Source organism: Miscanthus floridulus, chromosome 7, assembly GCF_019320115.1.
Source record: "Miscanthus floridulus cultivar M001 chromosome 7, ASM1932011v1, whole genome shotgun sequence".
Lineage (NCBI taxonomy): Eukaryota > Viridiplantae > Streptophyta > Magnoliopsida > Poales > Poaceae > Miscanthus > Miscanthus floridulus.
In genome coordinates, this window is record NC_089586.1 from 3663221 (window position 1) to 3678946 (window position 15726).

Sequence of the window (15726 nt, forward strand, 5' to 3'; positions counted from 1 at the left end):
GGCGATGAAATGGTTAATTTGTTTTGACGGAGACTGCTGGATGGTGAGAGAAATGGTGATTGCAGGGTTTGTGGCTGAGGTGAACCACACTCCATGAGATGAGGCAAACCCAAGGTGTGCCAAATTTATTGGAGACGAGATCCAATTCCAACTTGGGCTCTGCATGATTGCTACCTCCACCAGATGAGTCCACATCTCAGTAAAGTTCTAAGTTTAAATACTAATTTGTATTATTGTCTAGTGTGTATTAAAAAAAATCCAATCCATAGCATTCATCCAGATCATGGTTTGACCTCCGCCTATGTTGTTTCAACAGAGCACAATTGAAGCATAAAACCCTCCTAGTCAAACGCTTTTATTTTCTTTTTTTTTCCCTTTTCGTTGGGTTTTGGCAAAGAAAGTTTTTTTTTTTTTTTTGCTATGCCCTGTTTGCTTGGCTGAAAGCACTGTTGGCTAATTTATTATAAGAGAAAAATACTGTTCATTGACTAAAAAAGTATGGCTTATAAGCCAAGAGCATCATCATGATTCGGACGTCAACGTTCTGAGCTCCGAATAAATCTAAATATATTCATAGCATTCATGCAGAAATATATTAAATTTCTTTACTATCATATGCCGAAAATTCGGAGGATCAAGAGATGGTTTAGACAGTTCGTACGTGGTCATCTCAGCAAGTGCACAACATAACATTAGTACACATACAGTTCCAGTCATCCAAAGACGACTTCAGAACGTGGCAACACCACAAGACTGACAACACCTCAATTTGATATGTTCTACTCAAATCTAGCACGGCAGCGCCAAGTTACTTAACTAGCACTGCCTACTCTTGCTAATACTCGCTATCTACCTTTGAGCTCTTCTTCAAACATGCGCATTTTCTCCTGAATCGGCGCCAGGAAGGACTTGAGATCCTTGCAGATCCGTGTTTTGTCATCGGATGCAAGGCCCTTGTCATCACTGAACCTTACTTGTACCTGAAACCAGAGGCAGAAAAGAAATATGCCATGTATGTCATGCATTCCAGTATTGTGTTGGTACTGATATCTCAGTACATAATAATGCCAGCTTTACCTCCAAGTCATCAATCTCACCAAACGAAAACTCAGGAATGTCTAAATGTCCTTTGATCTTCTTGTTTTCTTCTTTAATTAACCATTCACCTGATAAGGGCTACCATGAGTTACAACTGCAGTAATAGCAATAAAAAAAGGACCAACAGTCTTGAGTGAGTGATATGATGTGATGTCTACCTTTAAATCTCAAGCTTAGTTCATAATTATATCCTACTCTCTTCTTGTTGCGGACAGTGACCTGAAATGCCTGCAAAGGAACCAGTGGTTTATATTCAGAAGTTAAATTATATGACAATACAGAATTACAGAGATACTTCAAAGAAACAAATGGCTATCACAAGGCACCACAACAGATTCCATCCAAGGTAACACAGGAAACAGTATAGTTTCTGCTGTTATGTGCTAATGTACCCTGAAGGATTTTCAATTCAAAACATTTTGTTAATCCATTTAATCGCATTGTTCTTTTTAAGGCGAAGCTCGCAACTGTTGACAGAACCTTAGCAATCAAGTTTCAATGGACACCGAGCTGAGCAAAGTGCATGTGAATCCTTCACAGGTTTTTTTTAGGCCAAGATCTAAGTGATCCTACACTGCCTGCTGTCTAATAATATTATTATTATTATATAACTAAATCCAGCACAGGTTCCCAAAACATAAATCAATACATGTTAGTCTAGACACTAATGCATTATGCTTTAGTACAAGCTGTCATTCAGCTATCAGGAAAGACAGACAGTTTCATACTACAGAAGGGTGATGTAAAGATAAATCAATCGCATCAGGTGTACAATGGCAAGGGAGCAACATGCATAATCAGACTGTTTCTTTCAAGCACAAATTGATGACCGAATAATAGAATTGAATGATTTTATTAAAAAATATACTTACATCGCCTGAGCACTTGGACACTTCATCAACGGATGCCTTCCCTGTAGGGAACTCCAATGAACCTAAAGAGCCCAGCAAATCCTGTAGCACAAAATAGCCAGCAAATGTCAGGATTTTTTTAAACAGAAACATCATTGTACTAGGAGTATCATAAGCCAAGTATTTTTTTTGGTCGCTGCAGGGGAGGAGCGCCGGTTATGGTGCATGGCAGGTGCTCGGGAGCGGTCCTTCCTGACTGCCCCCACTCCCTGATGGTTAGCATGTATGGTTCGGTCACCTCGACAGCTAGTTCACAGGCGCGAATGTAATCAGTCAAAAAGTGTGGTGTGTGGTGTGCGGTGTGCGTTGTAAAGGGTTCTTAACCCATCTTTCTTCTTAATATAATGAAGCGCAGCTCTCCTGCGCTTTTCGAGAAAAATAAGCCAAGTATTTTTGCCAACAGCTGGTTACTAAAATATTCACCTTTATCCTAGTATTGGCCCATGAGTTGAGGTTCTTTTCCTCCCAGGTTCCAGCCTGCAAAGAGTAAAAACAAACACATCAGAAAACTTGAATAGGAATAGCCATAAATTTGAAGACATGTACAAGGAGATTTATTCTGTCTAAAGCTGCAACGTTTGTAAGATGGTATGGATCAGCGTCTTGAGCAAAATTAAGCATAGACAGTTTCCTGTCATATCTTCTTATTATCAACTTCAAAGAAGCATAAGTGCCAAAAAAAAACAACAGCTGGACTTATCATATTATAAGATAGGAGCAATGCCATAAGATTACTCAATGTGAACATAAATAAACCAAATTGTAAGGGTGAAATGAATTCATGTGGTGTTAAATCATTTAGAATAAAAAGGCTCGTACCAATTAGTTTACACATATCAGACATTTTACCCATTAGTTCAAAGTTATAAACCTATTCACCCTTCACATGCATTTCCCCTATTCATGCACCTATCGTCCTTTTTCTATCTCTCACTTCCAGATCCAGGGGTAATCAGGGTTTATGCCCTTAGGAATCTAGCATAAAAATATAATATTCCCCAAACTGGATGCGGTCAGCCCAATTGTCTGTGGATTGAATCAACTCTCCATAAGCAGCAGGAACACTCATTCAACCAAGATAAGAAACATTTCTTGCAAGTACAAGGGTGAATGCATCCAGTATTCCACAAGAACAGAATGGAGCAGCACATTAACACAAGCGACATGTTTAAGAAACAATAATCCTGCGCCAATCAGCCAACCAAGCAACAAATTCATGGCAAATAAGCTCTGTCGATTGGATTGCTTTTTCGCTGAGGGTGACTAAATTTGTATACTGGCATCATGCCAAGGTATCATATTTGGTTGTCACTAACGGTACTCCCAGCGGTCAGATCAACAATACGTAATCACAAAGCAAGTTGAAATACAGATCAGATCTAGCATTCGTCAGCTACCCCATCAGACTCCACGCACGGATGAACACTAAGGACATCACAAATTCGTGACCTTTTTAGTCGTCAAGCTTGTCACAATGCAACTACTTACACCGTTACACGATTCCTTCTCCAATCCAACACAGGTAGACGGACGGGTGGAGATGATGAGACGAGACGAGATGGGGCGTGGCTCACCTGATTCCAGACGGAGCCGAGGGGTGGCGGGTTCCCGTTCCCGTTCCCGTTGGCGGTGGGGTCGAGCTTGCACGGGACGGGGAGCGGCGCGGCGTCGCCGGTGGCCTCCCGCACCCAGTACCTGTACGACGACGCCTTCTCAGCCGTCTCCTCCATCTCTACTCGTTCTCCGGCGCCGACGACGGATGGACGGACGAACAGATCGGTGCCGACGACGGCGCAGATCTCTCGGCGAGGCGCGGGGCGGGAACGGGATGGGGGCTCTAGCTCGACGCGTCGCTTGCACTCCAATTCTGACCGCTTTCTCGGGGGCTTGCTTCCTCTTTCTCCTTTTGTGTGTCGTCAGGGTCAGCCCACGCCCAGTGGCGTGCCCGCGTGTTCCAGATGCTTCCGGAGCCTTCCCGGCAGTACACGCTCACTGAAGTGTGATTGTGTGAACCTTCCAGGCAACGTGTGGGTTCCACGATTGGCCCACACGTCAGACACAGAACACGCACGCACAGCGACGGGTGCCATTCAGTCGCGTGGAAAACGATCGTCAGGCTTCAAAAATGTTTTTTTTTTGCAGCCCTAAGATAAAACAATTATATGTTCTGTTTTTCTTTTTCTTTCAGAATATCCGACCATTTCCATGTTCTAGGAAGCAAACCAATCTCCAGTCAAAAGAGCCACACAGATCGAGAAAGGATGCAGACGTTTTAAAATTAGGGGGGGCGTTTGGTTCGAGTTACTAAACTTTAGTAGCTACTAAACGGTTTAGTTATTTTTAGTAACTTTAGAGTTACTAAAGATGATTAAAGCTCTTTTAGTAGCTTTTAGTTATAGTGTTTGGTTAAAAAGTTACTAAAGTGACTAAAAGCGACTAAATTTAGTAGCTACTAGGTGAACCAAATAGACCCTTAGATGATTCCTCGTGCATTGCCATGGTAATTGTGGTGTGATTTATGATGATTGGTGATCAAAGATCTAAAGTTGGTACGAGGAGCTAAAAGATTCAAGTAGCATTCATTATTCATTCTTGAATGATTGCAAACAACATGTTGGAGTTGGAATAAAAAAATTCGGTAGGAGTTGAATAACTCCTCTATTGACTTTAGAAGACAGATAATATGAAAAATGTCAAAGGAAAACATAATCGGCCCGTTCGCTGGTTGGTTTCTGGGCTGGCCGGTGCTGGTTTATTGTGAGAGAAAAATACTGTTGGCTGACTGGTTTGGGCTGGCTGAAACCAACAAGCGAACAGGCCCAATGTTACTTATATGAACTGAATAGACGATCTTGAGATCTAGACAAACATGCAGCCATTTAGTAGAATAAAATGATGACTCACTGACGTGCATCTGGACTGTAGCTATTAGAGATAAGAATAAGAAACAAATAAAATCTAATCAATGCTGCAAACCAAGTTCTAGAAACAGAAGTAATGTATTATATGAGAAATAATAATCTGTACAGAAACACTGCAGGTGCCAAGAAGCATGAGCCTATAGCAGATACCTCATGGAGTCATGAGCAAGAAGGAAGAAGCACTCTGGTTAAGGATTTGCACAACGAGATAGTATGGATGAGGATTCACTCGTGAGGAGGGAGGGCTGTTAAAAGTAGCTGCAGCCCCCTATTATATCCTTTAGCCCTGTTCGGCTTACCCCATATTCGACTTGTTTTTTTAGGTGGAACAATATTTTTCTCTCACAACAATTCACAACAATTCAGCCAGAACAGTGTTTATTATCACGATACAGGAAATGGGTGGAGCAGGGAGAGGAATCGGAAGAGGAGTGGTGTCGTTGGCATTAGAAAAAAGCTGCTGATGGCCTAGTGGTTGCCCATTAATTTTCATTTGCAGCAATGATGACCGGTTACCTTTTACCAATGGCTTGGAAGCTAAAGGGGTGGCTCAAACAATCAACAATGAGGATAGAGATGACTACTTAAGATCTGACGGCTGGACCAATGTTGATGATGTGGCACAACGTGGAAGCAGAGGAATAGGCTAGTGAGGTTTTGCTTTATAAGAGTTTAAGATTCGACGAAACAAGAACATTTGCAAGCCAAGAAATGCTACTACCACACTATCAAAATCGAGTAGGCAACGTTGGAAGTCAAGAAACCCCTTTCAGATGACAACACGTTACAGATCCTTTGATCTGCTCCTCCGGGGCAGAAAAACCAGTAGCACCCGACTCAACTCAAATAGAATTAAACCCTATCATCTCTCTGTTCTTTTTTCTTCTCTGTTACAACACAAAGCGATTATCTTGATTGGCTTATTATAGACCAACCCAATACGACCGGCCATTGCTGTTGTGGATCGGCGACGGAGTCGGCGTAGTCACAGCCCACTCGTACCACACCTGCAGCAGCAATGGGGAAGATGAGGGTGAGATGGTAGAAATTCCAGCATCTCAGAATCGACAGGCCATGACATATGCTTACCTTTGTGGGGGTACAGCACCGCCAGAAGTGCACTTCTATAGGAGACCCTTCCGGCACGTAGATGGGCTTTCTCAATGGGAAGAAGATGGGGAACCTGGCAATGTTTCGTCATGAAGATACAGTTATTGATGGCAAGATTTGAGAGATTCGATTGTTCGCTTTTGTAAAGATCAGGTTGCAGGTTACCAGCTAAACATGTTTGGTGTAGCGGTGTTTGGCTCGATTCCAAGATGAACATCCTTATAAAGAACAGAGTCAAAGTAGCCCGCAAATCCTGCCAAAATGATGGGGGAAACTTGAGTTAGGGAGGGGCCAACGTCTGTATCTATGGTACTAGTTTATATGAATAACAAAATCCAAACAATGGGTATGGTTGCATACCGTGCACAAGGCATGAACCCATATCTGGTAGCATTTCAAATTGCAACTTGGTGTACCTTTGGTTGCTAGCATTTGGTGAGAAATTTGGATGGGTGAAAGTAAAAACCTATGTAAAGATGTAAAGTAAAAGTGATCACCAAATTTCATGGCATAAATAAACAGAAAAAATATGGCAATGTATCAAACTGTGATTTGATCAGAACCGATGAAGCATACACAGATGTGATCTCTTACCTGCTGCGGAGGTGCAAGTGTCGCTATGCGGTGTAGTTTGACAACATATGCAGTTTCAAAATGTGCAATATCTTTGTGTGCTTTGATCTGCAGAAATCAAGTCACTCAGGTTTCTATAGAAATGTCAAAAGCTTAACTACAATTTGTAGACACCTACGTCGTTGTGCAATTTTGATGCTGTTATTGGTTGGATGAAACTGGTGTATCTGCAAAGAAACATAAGCAGACAATCAAATGATATTTAACATATTTTTTACATCAGGAATTAAGGAAATATATGTATAAGAAAAGGTCCAGTACAATGAAGGAATGGAAATCCCATCAGGCTTCAAGAATCGCTGAGCACCATCAAGACACTCAGGAGATAGTTCATTGTCACCAAAGGACCCAAGCAATTCACTGACCTGATTCATGTAGGTATGTAAGAGGTTTTTAAAATTAACAGGATGGAAAGGTTTAACATGACCACTTCCAAAAATGAAATATCACCATACCAGAATATCTGCCTTTTCAGGGGCATCCCAACACCGCATGTCACTAGAAATTACAGTAACCAGGCTTTCCCAACCCTCCAATTTGATCAAACTCTGTTTCAGCACCCAAAATAAATCAAATCAAAATATACTAATGGAATACAAGAAGGCGACAGTAGATATAGCAATACAACAAGTAAAATGATTGTATCAGCAATTATTACATTGACAAACTTTAGTAGTTTAGTACCAGCCTAATGGACATGATTGAATAAATAAGAGACAGAATAGCCACTCAATAACTTACATGAAGAGTAATAACAGCGTTAGGATTTTTTTCAACAGCATATACTTTTAACTTGCGGCCAGTTTCTTCAGCGGCCTGCAATGTCAAAGTTTCATTTAGCTCAATTGAAGAGAGATACAGTTGTACTACATTTTTCGAAGAGGGTGTTCCACTTGTATCCTTATGACAGCAAATTAATCAAGATCCTCTTTTTTTCTTTGAAGCTCATAAGCTTCAAGCGAAGTGACGCTAACCTGCAATGATGCTCGTACTAGAGGTCCTCGGCCTGCTCCCACAACCATCAGAACCTATGTTTTTTTAATAGTGAATACATAATTAGACTCAAGAAAAAATACAGAAACATGGAATGAACCCAATGAGACAGGGAGTAGATTTATTTACAGTATGCAGGAAATTAAAAGGCAGAAGAAAAAAAAGAGTCATTCAATTGGCCATGGTCCAGAAACATATAGGAAAAACAATATTCGAATTTATGCCATCTCAGCAGAAAATAAAGCCTCTAATCTTATTTAGAGCTATACCATTACTTCATCTCCTAAATTTTTCGGTATCCTAAAATTTACTGAAGGTATGGTTTACATGCATCAAATTTAGGAGGAAAAAACAAATCAAAGTTTAAGGCTCAATCTTACAGTCCTAGTTGTGGAGACTGCATCATCTGCAACCCTATCAACCAAGGCCTTAGCAACTGCTCTTTGATACTGCTCACATGATGTAAAACAAAGAATCAACAAAAACCAGTATTGGACTTAATAATAAGCAGACATGAAGTCACAGGGAAAAGAAAAGGATAACATTCTGGTCATATAATATTTGACTATTTGTTTTCTTTTGCCAAACCAGGTTCATCAGCAGTTCAAGTAAACTATTATTTCAAGAACAGCCATATAATGTGATGCTTGAAATCGTGGTGGAAACAGATAAGAAGTTTTATTCGAATTTCAAATTTTGCATTCATGTTATTCAAAATAAATATGAACAAGATAGTAGCTACTTCACAAGCTATAATATATAAAACAAAGGGCATATTCACATCATATAGCAGGAACCTGAGTATACTTCACAACATCCTTCTCAAATGTCTCATAAGTCTGAGCTTCCAAATTATCCATTAGAGGCTGCACCGAAAGGAAAGTCATGTCCCATAAGTATACGAAGAGTAATGGAGGGCAAAGTATTTCTGTACTGGTTTCGTAGGAAAAAAAAACTCAGGGATGTCAGGTTGTCAGCAGAATAAGTGAATAACCTTGCGAACTAGGAAAAATTCCTTCCCATAAAGATTGTTTGAAGAAATTTGAATTGTTAAACCTTAAAGTAGGATAAAGTGAGCATCATGCCTTAGCCTACGAATGCATTTAACCTATTGCAAGGCTGTAGCAGCACAAGGATGAGATCATGGGTTCAAACCCCAAGCCATTACAACTTCAGTTCTCTTCCTTGAATTAGTGAGGCCTGCCGGCCAGCGAAAGTAAATTTTGAAAAAACTGGCTGAACGTAAGTTTAACCTGGACATCCTCTAGACACGAGATGCTAGGCCACGGACTTGGTTTATTATATTATGGAGGCATAAAAATCAATCTTAATGACCAAAAACACACTTTTACATTTGTGACTAAAATATCCGACTTTTGTGAAATTTCAGTGAACTCATCAATACTCAACCCCTGATAATGGTTTTGGGGGCAGTATAAACAACCCAACCCATGACCCAAGAAATAATTAGTTTTAGGTACCATAGAATCAATGGCAAATACAACAGAACTTACCTGGAGAGGAGACTGCAAAAAATCCCTGTAATTAATCTGAATCAAGTCAAATAACACAAAGTCAATGAATATCCCAGTCAAGCAGTTAAATCCTGGGCCAAAGCGTGTCTGCTAGAATGAATACCTCAAAGCGTTCCTGCTCAGGAAGTGGATCCATCCTCTGATATAGGCACGCAATGTACTCCACGTACGGAGTTAATGCATGTCGAACAGGGGAATCTAAAAGAACAGTTTATTTCAATGGTAATTAATAATTTATTAGGCAAGTACTGAGTCATGCTAAGAAATGAAAGTAACTTACAGTGCGACCTAGAATTAGGTGATTAGCTAATACATAGGACAGTATAATCATAGAAATGCTCATGTTGCCATCATAATGAAGTGGAGCTTAGATTTAAACATTTGGAGTTAAGAACTCTTGTATTTTTTCCCCAGAGTCGACAAGAGTATTAAAAATTCTGAAATGTAGCATGGCCAGTGAACTATCTCCATCCAAATGTGGGTGGGGTGGGGGTTCGATGAATGAGCCTATGGTAATGCTTTTATCTCTATTCTATGTCGGAATAGACCGGGGGGGGGGGGCAGGGGGCAGGCCTATATTTGTTGGTGCCAATACGAATCACTCTGTTTATGAACAATCATGTGTGGTTAAAGCACACCACGGAATAATATGTCACACAGTATGCATGGCTAACCTTCAGTGTAGCTCTCATCACCTGAGAGCACTCCAGATGCTGGGAAAACATTGAGATTTGATCTCCCAGAGATTATCACCTAAACAGAACAAAAAAGAACTCAAGAATGATGTCCGCCACAGTTGCCTCAATTAAAACACAAAATGACATATATATACAAAAGATAAAAAAGGCAAGTTGAAAACTAGAAGCTACGTTACACGGATACGTGGCTGAGCGAGCGTATCGCGTATCGGATACGTTTCCGATACGGATACGCGTCCGACACGCTCCCGATACGTATCTGCGCAGTATCCGATTTTTTATTAATTTCGCAATTTTTTAGTACGCCTGTGGATACGTATCTGTATTTGGGATACGGCCCAGCCCAACAAAAACAATGTCTCCCCGATGCCCTAGCCCCCGATGCTCGCACCTCGTGCGGTCGCGCCGCCTCCAGCAAACGCGCGCATGGAAGCCTCGTCCCTGCTCATCGATCATCGGCGACGAGCCTCCGCCCCCGCTCGCTGGAGACAAGCCTCCGCCCCCGCGCATGGCCTCCTGCGTACATGTGCGCCGCCTCCTGCGCAGGGATGCGCCGCTGCTCGCCGGCCGCCGGTGCCGGGCCTCCGGCCCCTCCGTGCCATCCTCCTCCAGACCGCCACGCCGGGGAGCACTCACCAGTCAGTCATGGTCGCGGCCAGCTCCAGTGATGCAGGGGAGAGGATGATTCAGCAGCAAAGCAAGCTGTCTACTCTGCTTCTGCATGTACATCCCCTTGCCTATTCTTGATCTACTCTACTTCTGCAGTTTTTGCTTTGTTCCCCACTTCCCCTTCCTGATTTACTGTTGCCCATTCTTGATTGCTTCATTGCAATAGGTGGCCTCTCCAAATTTGGTAGTGCTGGCACAAGCTAGTGCTAATCCTAGCATAGGATCCGTGGGCTGTGACTACCGGCCACAATCTCAACAGAGAACAGACATTAGGATTTCCTGTGACTCAAGTTTTAGACTTTCACAATTTTAATTTGTATTATTATTTATTTATTAAAAAAATAGTAAAACATATCCGCGTATCATGTTTTCTAGAAAATTGCCGTATCCGCGTATCCGTATCCTTCCGATACCGATACGTGTATCCGTATCCGTGCTGCATAGACTAGAAGCACGTAACATCGGATTGTTGGCTCAGAAGATATGAAAATAGAAAGGTTGACTAGGTGTAATCGTAAAAGCATAAAAATAATAAACCTGAACAGAATGGTTAAAAAATCCAGTTAGCAGCCTCTGGTGCCGCTTTGATAAACAAGGATAACCTCTTGAATTTGTAAGAAAAGCCTGCGATGCAAAAATCAAACAGTGACCTCAGTTTTCATTGCCTGACAGAGCATCAACATTAATTTGTTAGATAAAAAATTTGTGGTTACATTGGTTTGCAGAATAGCAGCCTTTACAGGCTCCCCAAACCACCGCCCTAATGAGTTTATTGATGGCAGTGTGCTCCTGTTAAAAGAATGAATCTTTGTAAATACCAAAACTATAGCATTATAGATTAAAATAATTAAATAGTTTCAAAAGTACTGGAATGGGCAGGTATGACACTTACGAAATATCAAGTGCCACACATAGTTGGCTACTATGGTCACATAGCAATCTGAACGAATTCCATAATTCCCACGAGTCTACTATTTCACTCTGTAGTTAAAGAAAACAAATAAACATGTGCATTATATATAATGCTAAAATACTTCTACACCATGTTCCAGGCACACTCAATTGTCAAAAAATTACCATGTGGTTGTTATTCTTTATTTTATCAACATCGCCATCCATAGGCTCAGACTTCTCCAGAGGCAACCTAAGCCACAACTTGAGAAAGAAGCAGAAGAAAAAATATCATTCAGATATAAGCATATCTAGAACAAAGATAAAACAGACAGAATGAGGGGTGGGAGATGGAGGGCATACATGCATATTGGTCAGGCCTTGCAAAATTTGATTCACAACTCTGGCATAATTGCCACAAAAAGATCTCCTGGGGGCAGGAAGAACACATGCCTGCAAGGACGTGCACCAAAATTCAATTTTTTTTCTTCGAAAGGGACAGTGCTGCATGAGACAATCAAGCTAACAAAGTTTTCAGCTGCCATCAAAATCCTAAGATTTTGTATTGGAATGGAATTGCCCTTGTTTCTAGAACTTGCGAGATGATGAAAAACTGAGATGATTCACACACACAGAATTACCGGAGAAGAATTCTTATGCTATGTCAATCAGGGTTTCAAATTCCAGGGCAACCCACAGGTTATCTGGAACTAGAAATCCCAGGCTCACCGGGAGAAACTGACGGCAGTGGGAATATTCCACTGTGAGCTGTTTTTACTCGTAACGGAATACAATTGCCAATCGAATGCTCTTCGAAGTTGAAAACTGTTAAGATTGTGAAGGGGATTTCAAATGTGAACGGACCGGCAGCCAACAGTTACCGGCTCCCGGCAAAGTTAGAAAGTTTTGCCATTATAAAATGTTTTTCAAGTCCTGAAGGCAATGTATTGCGAAATTAAGTCTTCAATTTCGCAACAATCATTGGTCGGTTCCAAGCTAACGGGTGAATGGGTAATGAACGGTGCAATGAGACCACTGGACCTGCAGCGAGACGTGAGACGCCCACGCGATCTCCTGCTTCAGCGCTAGCTCGGAGTCCAGGCGGAGCAGCTCGTCCTCCGCGTCCAAATCGATCCACTCGCTGATCTTCCCGACGACGTGGTTGCTCCACTGGGCCGGGCCGAGGACGAGGTCCGACGCCGACACGGGCAGAACGGCGCCGGGCGCCGGCCGGTAGTTGGGGTCAACCTGCGGCGTGCAGCAGAGCAGAGCATATCAGAGGAGGGGGCGTTGAAGAAGGCATACGGCGGCAAAAGAGCGGTAGTGTGCCCACCAGAGGGGCGAGGATGAAGTCGAAGGCGGAGGCGAGGGAGTGGCTGAGGACGGCGGGGAGGCCCTCGCCGGCGGGGAAGTCGAGCACCTCCACCCCGCAGTAGCGGGAGTCGCTCTTGTCCCCCGGGCGCTGCCCCAGCGGCATCTCCGCCAGACGGGTGTAAACCGCGCTTCTCCGCCGTACGATGCTGGTTGCTGGTGGCCGCCCGCAGACGGAGCCGCCGGGGAAGGAGGGATTATTTGGGAAGGCGTTGGTGCGGCTAGGGTTTAGGGGTTTGAGCGCCGAGCGGGGAGCAGGGGGCTTTCAGGCTTTGGCCGTTTGGCGGGTGCTTCTGATTACTCTTGGCACGGATTTTTTTTTTCTTTCTTTGGCGCTTTTGCTGCTGGATGGCTTACTGACATGTGGGGCCCGCTATACATTTGTAAGAGTAGAGGTCGTCGGGAAAATCGTGGTTGACTGTGTCCAACTCCGACAAACTCTATCGCCAAAAAAAAAACTATTATTATAGTATATTTAATATTTTTTATTTTAAAATTATAAATCATTCTGTCTTTTCTGATTATGTAATTTTGATTGTATATATATAGCTAAATATAAAATATATGATGTATAATAAAATTATTACTAAAAAATCAGAATAAATTTACAACTTGAAATAAAAACGTACTTATAAAAAAATAAGTGCACAAGTATTGACATAATAATATAGTGTTACATATAAATCCAAGATATTGTTTGAGTTGTCTCCTACGAATTGCACAATCGTGTAATTTGTGCATGGATCAAGATAAGGGCGTGAATCACGTAGTGACAATAGGTAGTACAATTGTGCACAAAGAGTCTCATAGTCTTGAATTTTTAGGTTAGAGGTAGTTGCTTCACAAAGCACCTGGCTCTCATTTTCCATGTTGGATTAGGGATTTAGATTCTCGTAGAAATATTTCAGATTCAAATTCTCTTTAAAAAAATTCAAGTGATGAATCAGGATAATTTTGTGGGATTGTTTGACTAGTAGGCTAGATTTTAATTTAAAAATAATGTTTTTCATAAAAAAGTTTATATAAATAAAAATATACTTCACGCAGGCGAAGATTAACTTAAATACAACATATTTTAACTTATTGCATTTGAATGGGTTAACTACAAAATACGGTTGCTAGTTCACAAAAGAGGCAAGAAACAAAATGAGTTAAAAACTGCTCTTAAGCTATTTCACATGCATAGGCACGTGTCATGCGTGTTTTGACACAAACATTTTACTTTTTTTCGTTTGGCAATGATTCTAAGGTTTTTGGCTAGAATCTGAAATGTTTCTAACTGCCAAACGGACCCCTTATGTGATATGTAACTTGTGTTAGCTAACATCGAGACATCTATGGTGATTTGTTGATCTCAAGATCTATCGGCTTAGGCCCTGTTCGCTTCGCTGAAAAGTCATGGCTGAAAATACTGTTCGTTGATTTGTTGTGAGAGAAAAACAATGTTCCTTCGCTGAAACAGTGTAGCTCATAAGACAAGCGAACAGGGCTTAGTCTTAGCCTTTTCAGAAGTCCTCATAATAATATGATGTATGTGCGTGCATTCTTAAGAGAGAGTGTTTGTGCAGGTATGAATGGCTAAGTAAATATATAGTGATTCAACAAAAAATATATTTCCCCATATATTTGGGGTTCAACAATTCTTGATTTTTTCCATTGTAGTAGGAAAACAAAAAATATCTTTACGCATATATTTTGGGTTAACAATATGTGATTTAGTTGGTCACATGTTTTGTAATAGGGTTAAGTATCTTATCTTTATACTTTATAAGTCGGTTTTTCTATGTTCATATCCATACGATGCTAGCATGGTAAGAAGTTAGACTAATTTAGAAATATTGAGTAATTTATTTTATACCTACTGTTTTGTTTGGTTTTTGTTTTCTAGTTTGTAGATATTATTAGGGTTATAATAATGACCATGCATAGGATAACATAGGTGAGAAAACATGATATGATGTGTTTTATGAAGGAATGGTCAATATTCCAAGGGCATATAACCCATGTTGATGCGTTAGTCCTTGTCCTGAAATAGAAGGGAATAGAGTAAAACATGTTTTGGTTAATATAGGGAGTTCGACGGTCTTCATTACGCACATGTGCTCACGAAAGACTCGCTTTGCTTGGTATGAACAACCTCTCCATGTCCCCCCCCAATGTACTATTGCTGCAAGCTAGTTTTTTATATATTAGCATGTTTATAATTGGTAGACACACCCCCAAAACATCTTAATCGTGGCATAAATTCAATTTGTTAATGGAAGAATTAATGTTGTGGAACCATATATGATAGACCTATAAAAAGAAAACAATAAAGTATTTTGGACCCAACAAGACTCACCAAACTTGAGTCTAGTTAGGCCCAACCTAACAAATTTAGTATAGCTAAGCTCGTTTACCCTAAAACCATGTTACTCTAACTTGCCACTGTAGGAGAGATAAAATATAGATCTTTTTGTAGAACAATTAGTTGTTTTGCTGTTTATCTTTAGATGTAATTCATCCAAAAGACTCAACCAGTATATGTGTAAATATAGGTGATAGATGCATGGCCAACTATTTCTAATCATTGATCATCCTTAGATTTGGAACATAATTTTGTTTAGGATGTCACTTCCGTATATTTATTTTTTATTAAAGTTACAACTTACAATTGACTTCCTGCTGCAAAAGTGAAGTAAAATTGTGTGTAGCTCAATAAGAAACCAACTATGTGTAAAAGCATATTACAAGTTGGTCCTTTTATATAAAAATATGTTACAACTTACAAGTTAAAGTCACTAAATCTATCACATTTATATTAATTGAGTCTCTATCCAACCTATTAGACTAGCTCCACATGCCACTACCCCCATCATAACGCTTGCTGCATTGTAGGCGTCGACGAACCTCTACC

The 15726-nt window shown here is 40.9% G+C and overlaps 1 protein-coding gene across 1 annotated transcript; it reads right to left on the reverse strand.

Moving 5' to 3' along the window:
* Positions 1 to 579: 579 nt before the first annotated feature.
* Positions 580 to 13111, reverse strand: LOC136462851 (protein arginine N-methyltransferase 5-like). Its single transcript, XM_066461898.1, has 28 exons — positions 12793 to 13111; positions 12501 to 12707; positions 11823 to 11912; positions 11646 to 11723; positions 11461 to 11549; positions 11282 to 11357; positions 11106 to 11192; positions 9876 to 9954; positions 9305 to 9399; positions 9181 to 9216; positions 8464 to 8532; positions 8047 to 8115; positions 7648 to 7701; positions 7415 to 7489; positions 7129 to 7221; positions 6935 to 7038; positions 6792 to 6840; positions 6635 to 6721; positions 6401 to 6506; positions 6206 to 6293; positions 6020 to 6113; positions 5862 to 5937; positions 3584 to 3912; positions 2433 to 2486; positions 1971 to 2051; positions 1257 to 1326; positions 1078 to 1166; positions 580 to 980 (listed from the first exon to the last, which is right to left on the reverse strand). The coding sequence occupies exons 1-28, from the start codon at positions 12934 to 12936 to the stop codon at positions 846 to 848; spliced, it is 2703 nt and encodes a 900-aa protein (XP_066317995.1). The 5' UTR covers positions 12937 to 13111; the 3' UTR covers positions 580 to 845.
* Positions 13112 to 15726: the final 2615 nt, after the last annotated feature.

Excerpts from the sequence above, each read along its gene's own strand:
- LOC136462851 (XM_066461898.1), bottom strand. The coding sequence starts at position 12,936 with ATGCCGCTGGGGCAGCGCCCGGGGGACAAGAGCGACTCCCGCTACTGC. Across the intron at positions 11,358-11,460 it reads TGTGTGGCACTTGATATTTC|GAGCACACTGCCATCAATAA; the intron begins GTAAGTGTCATA and ends TTCTTTTAACAG. Across the intron at positions 2,052-2,432 it reads GGGCCAATACTAGGATAAAG|GATTTGCTGGGCTCTTTAGG; the intron begins GTGAATATTTTA and ends TTTGTGCTACAG.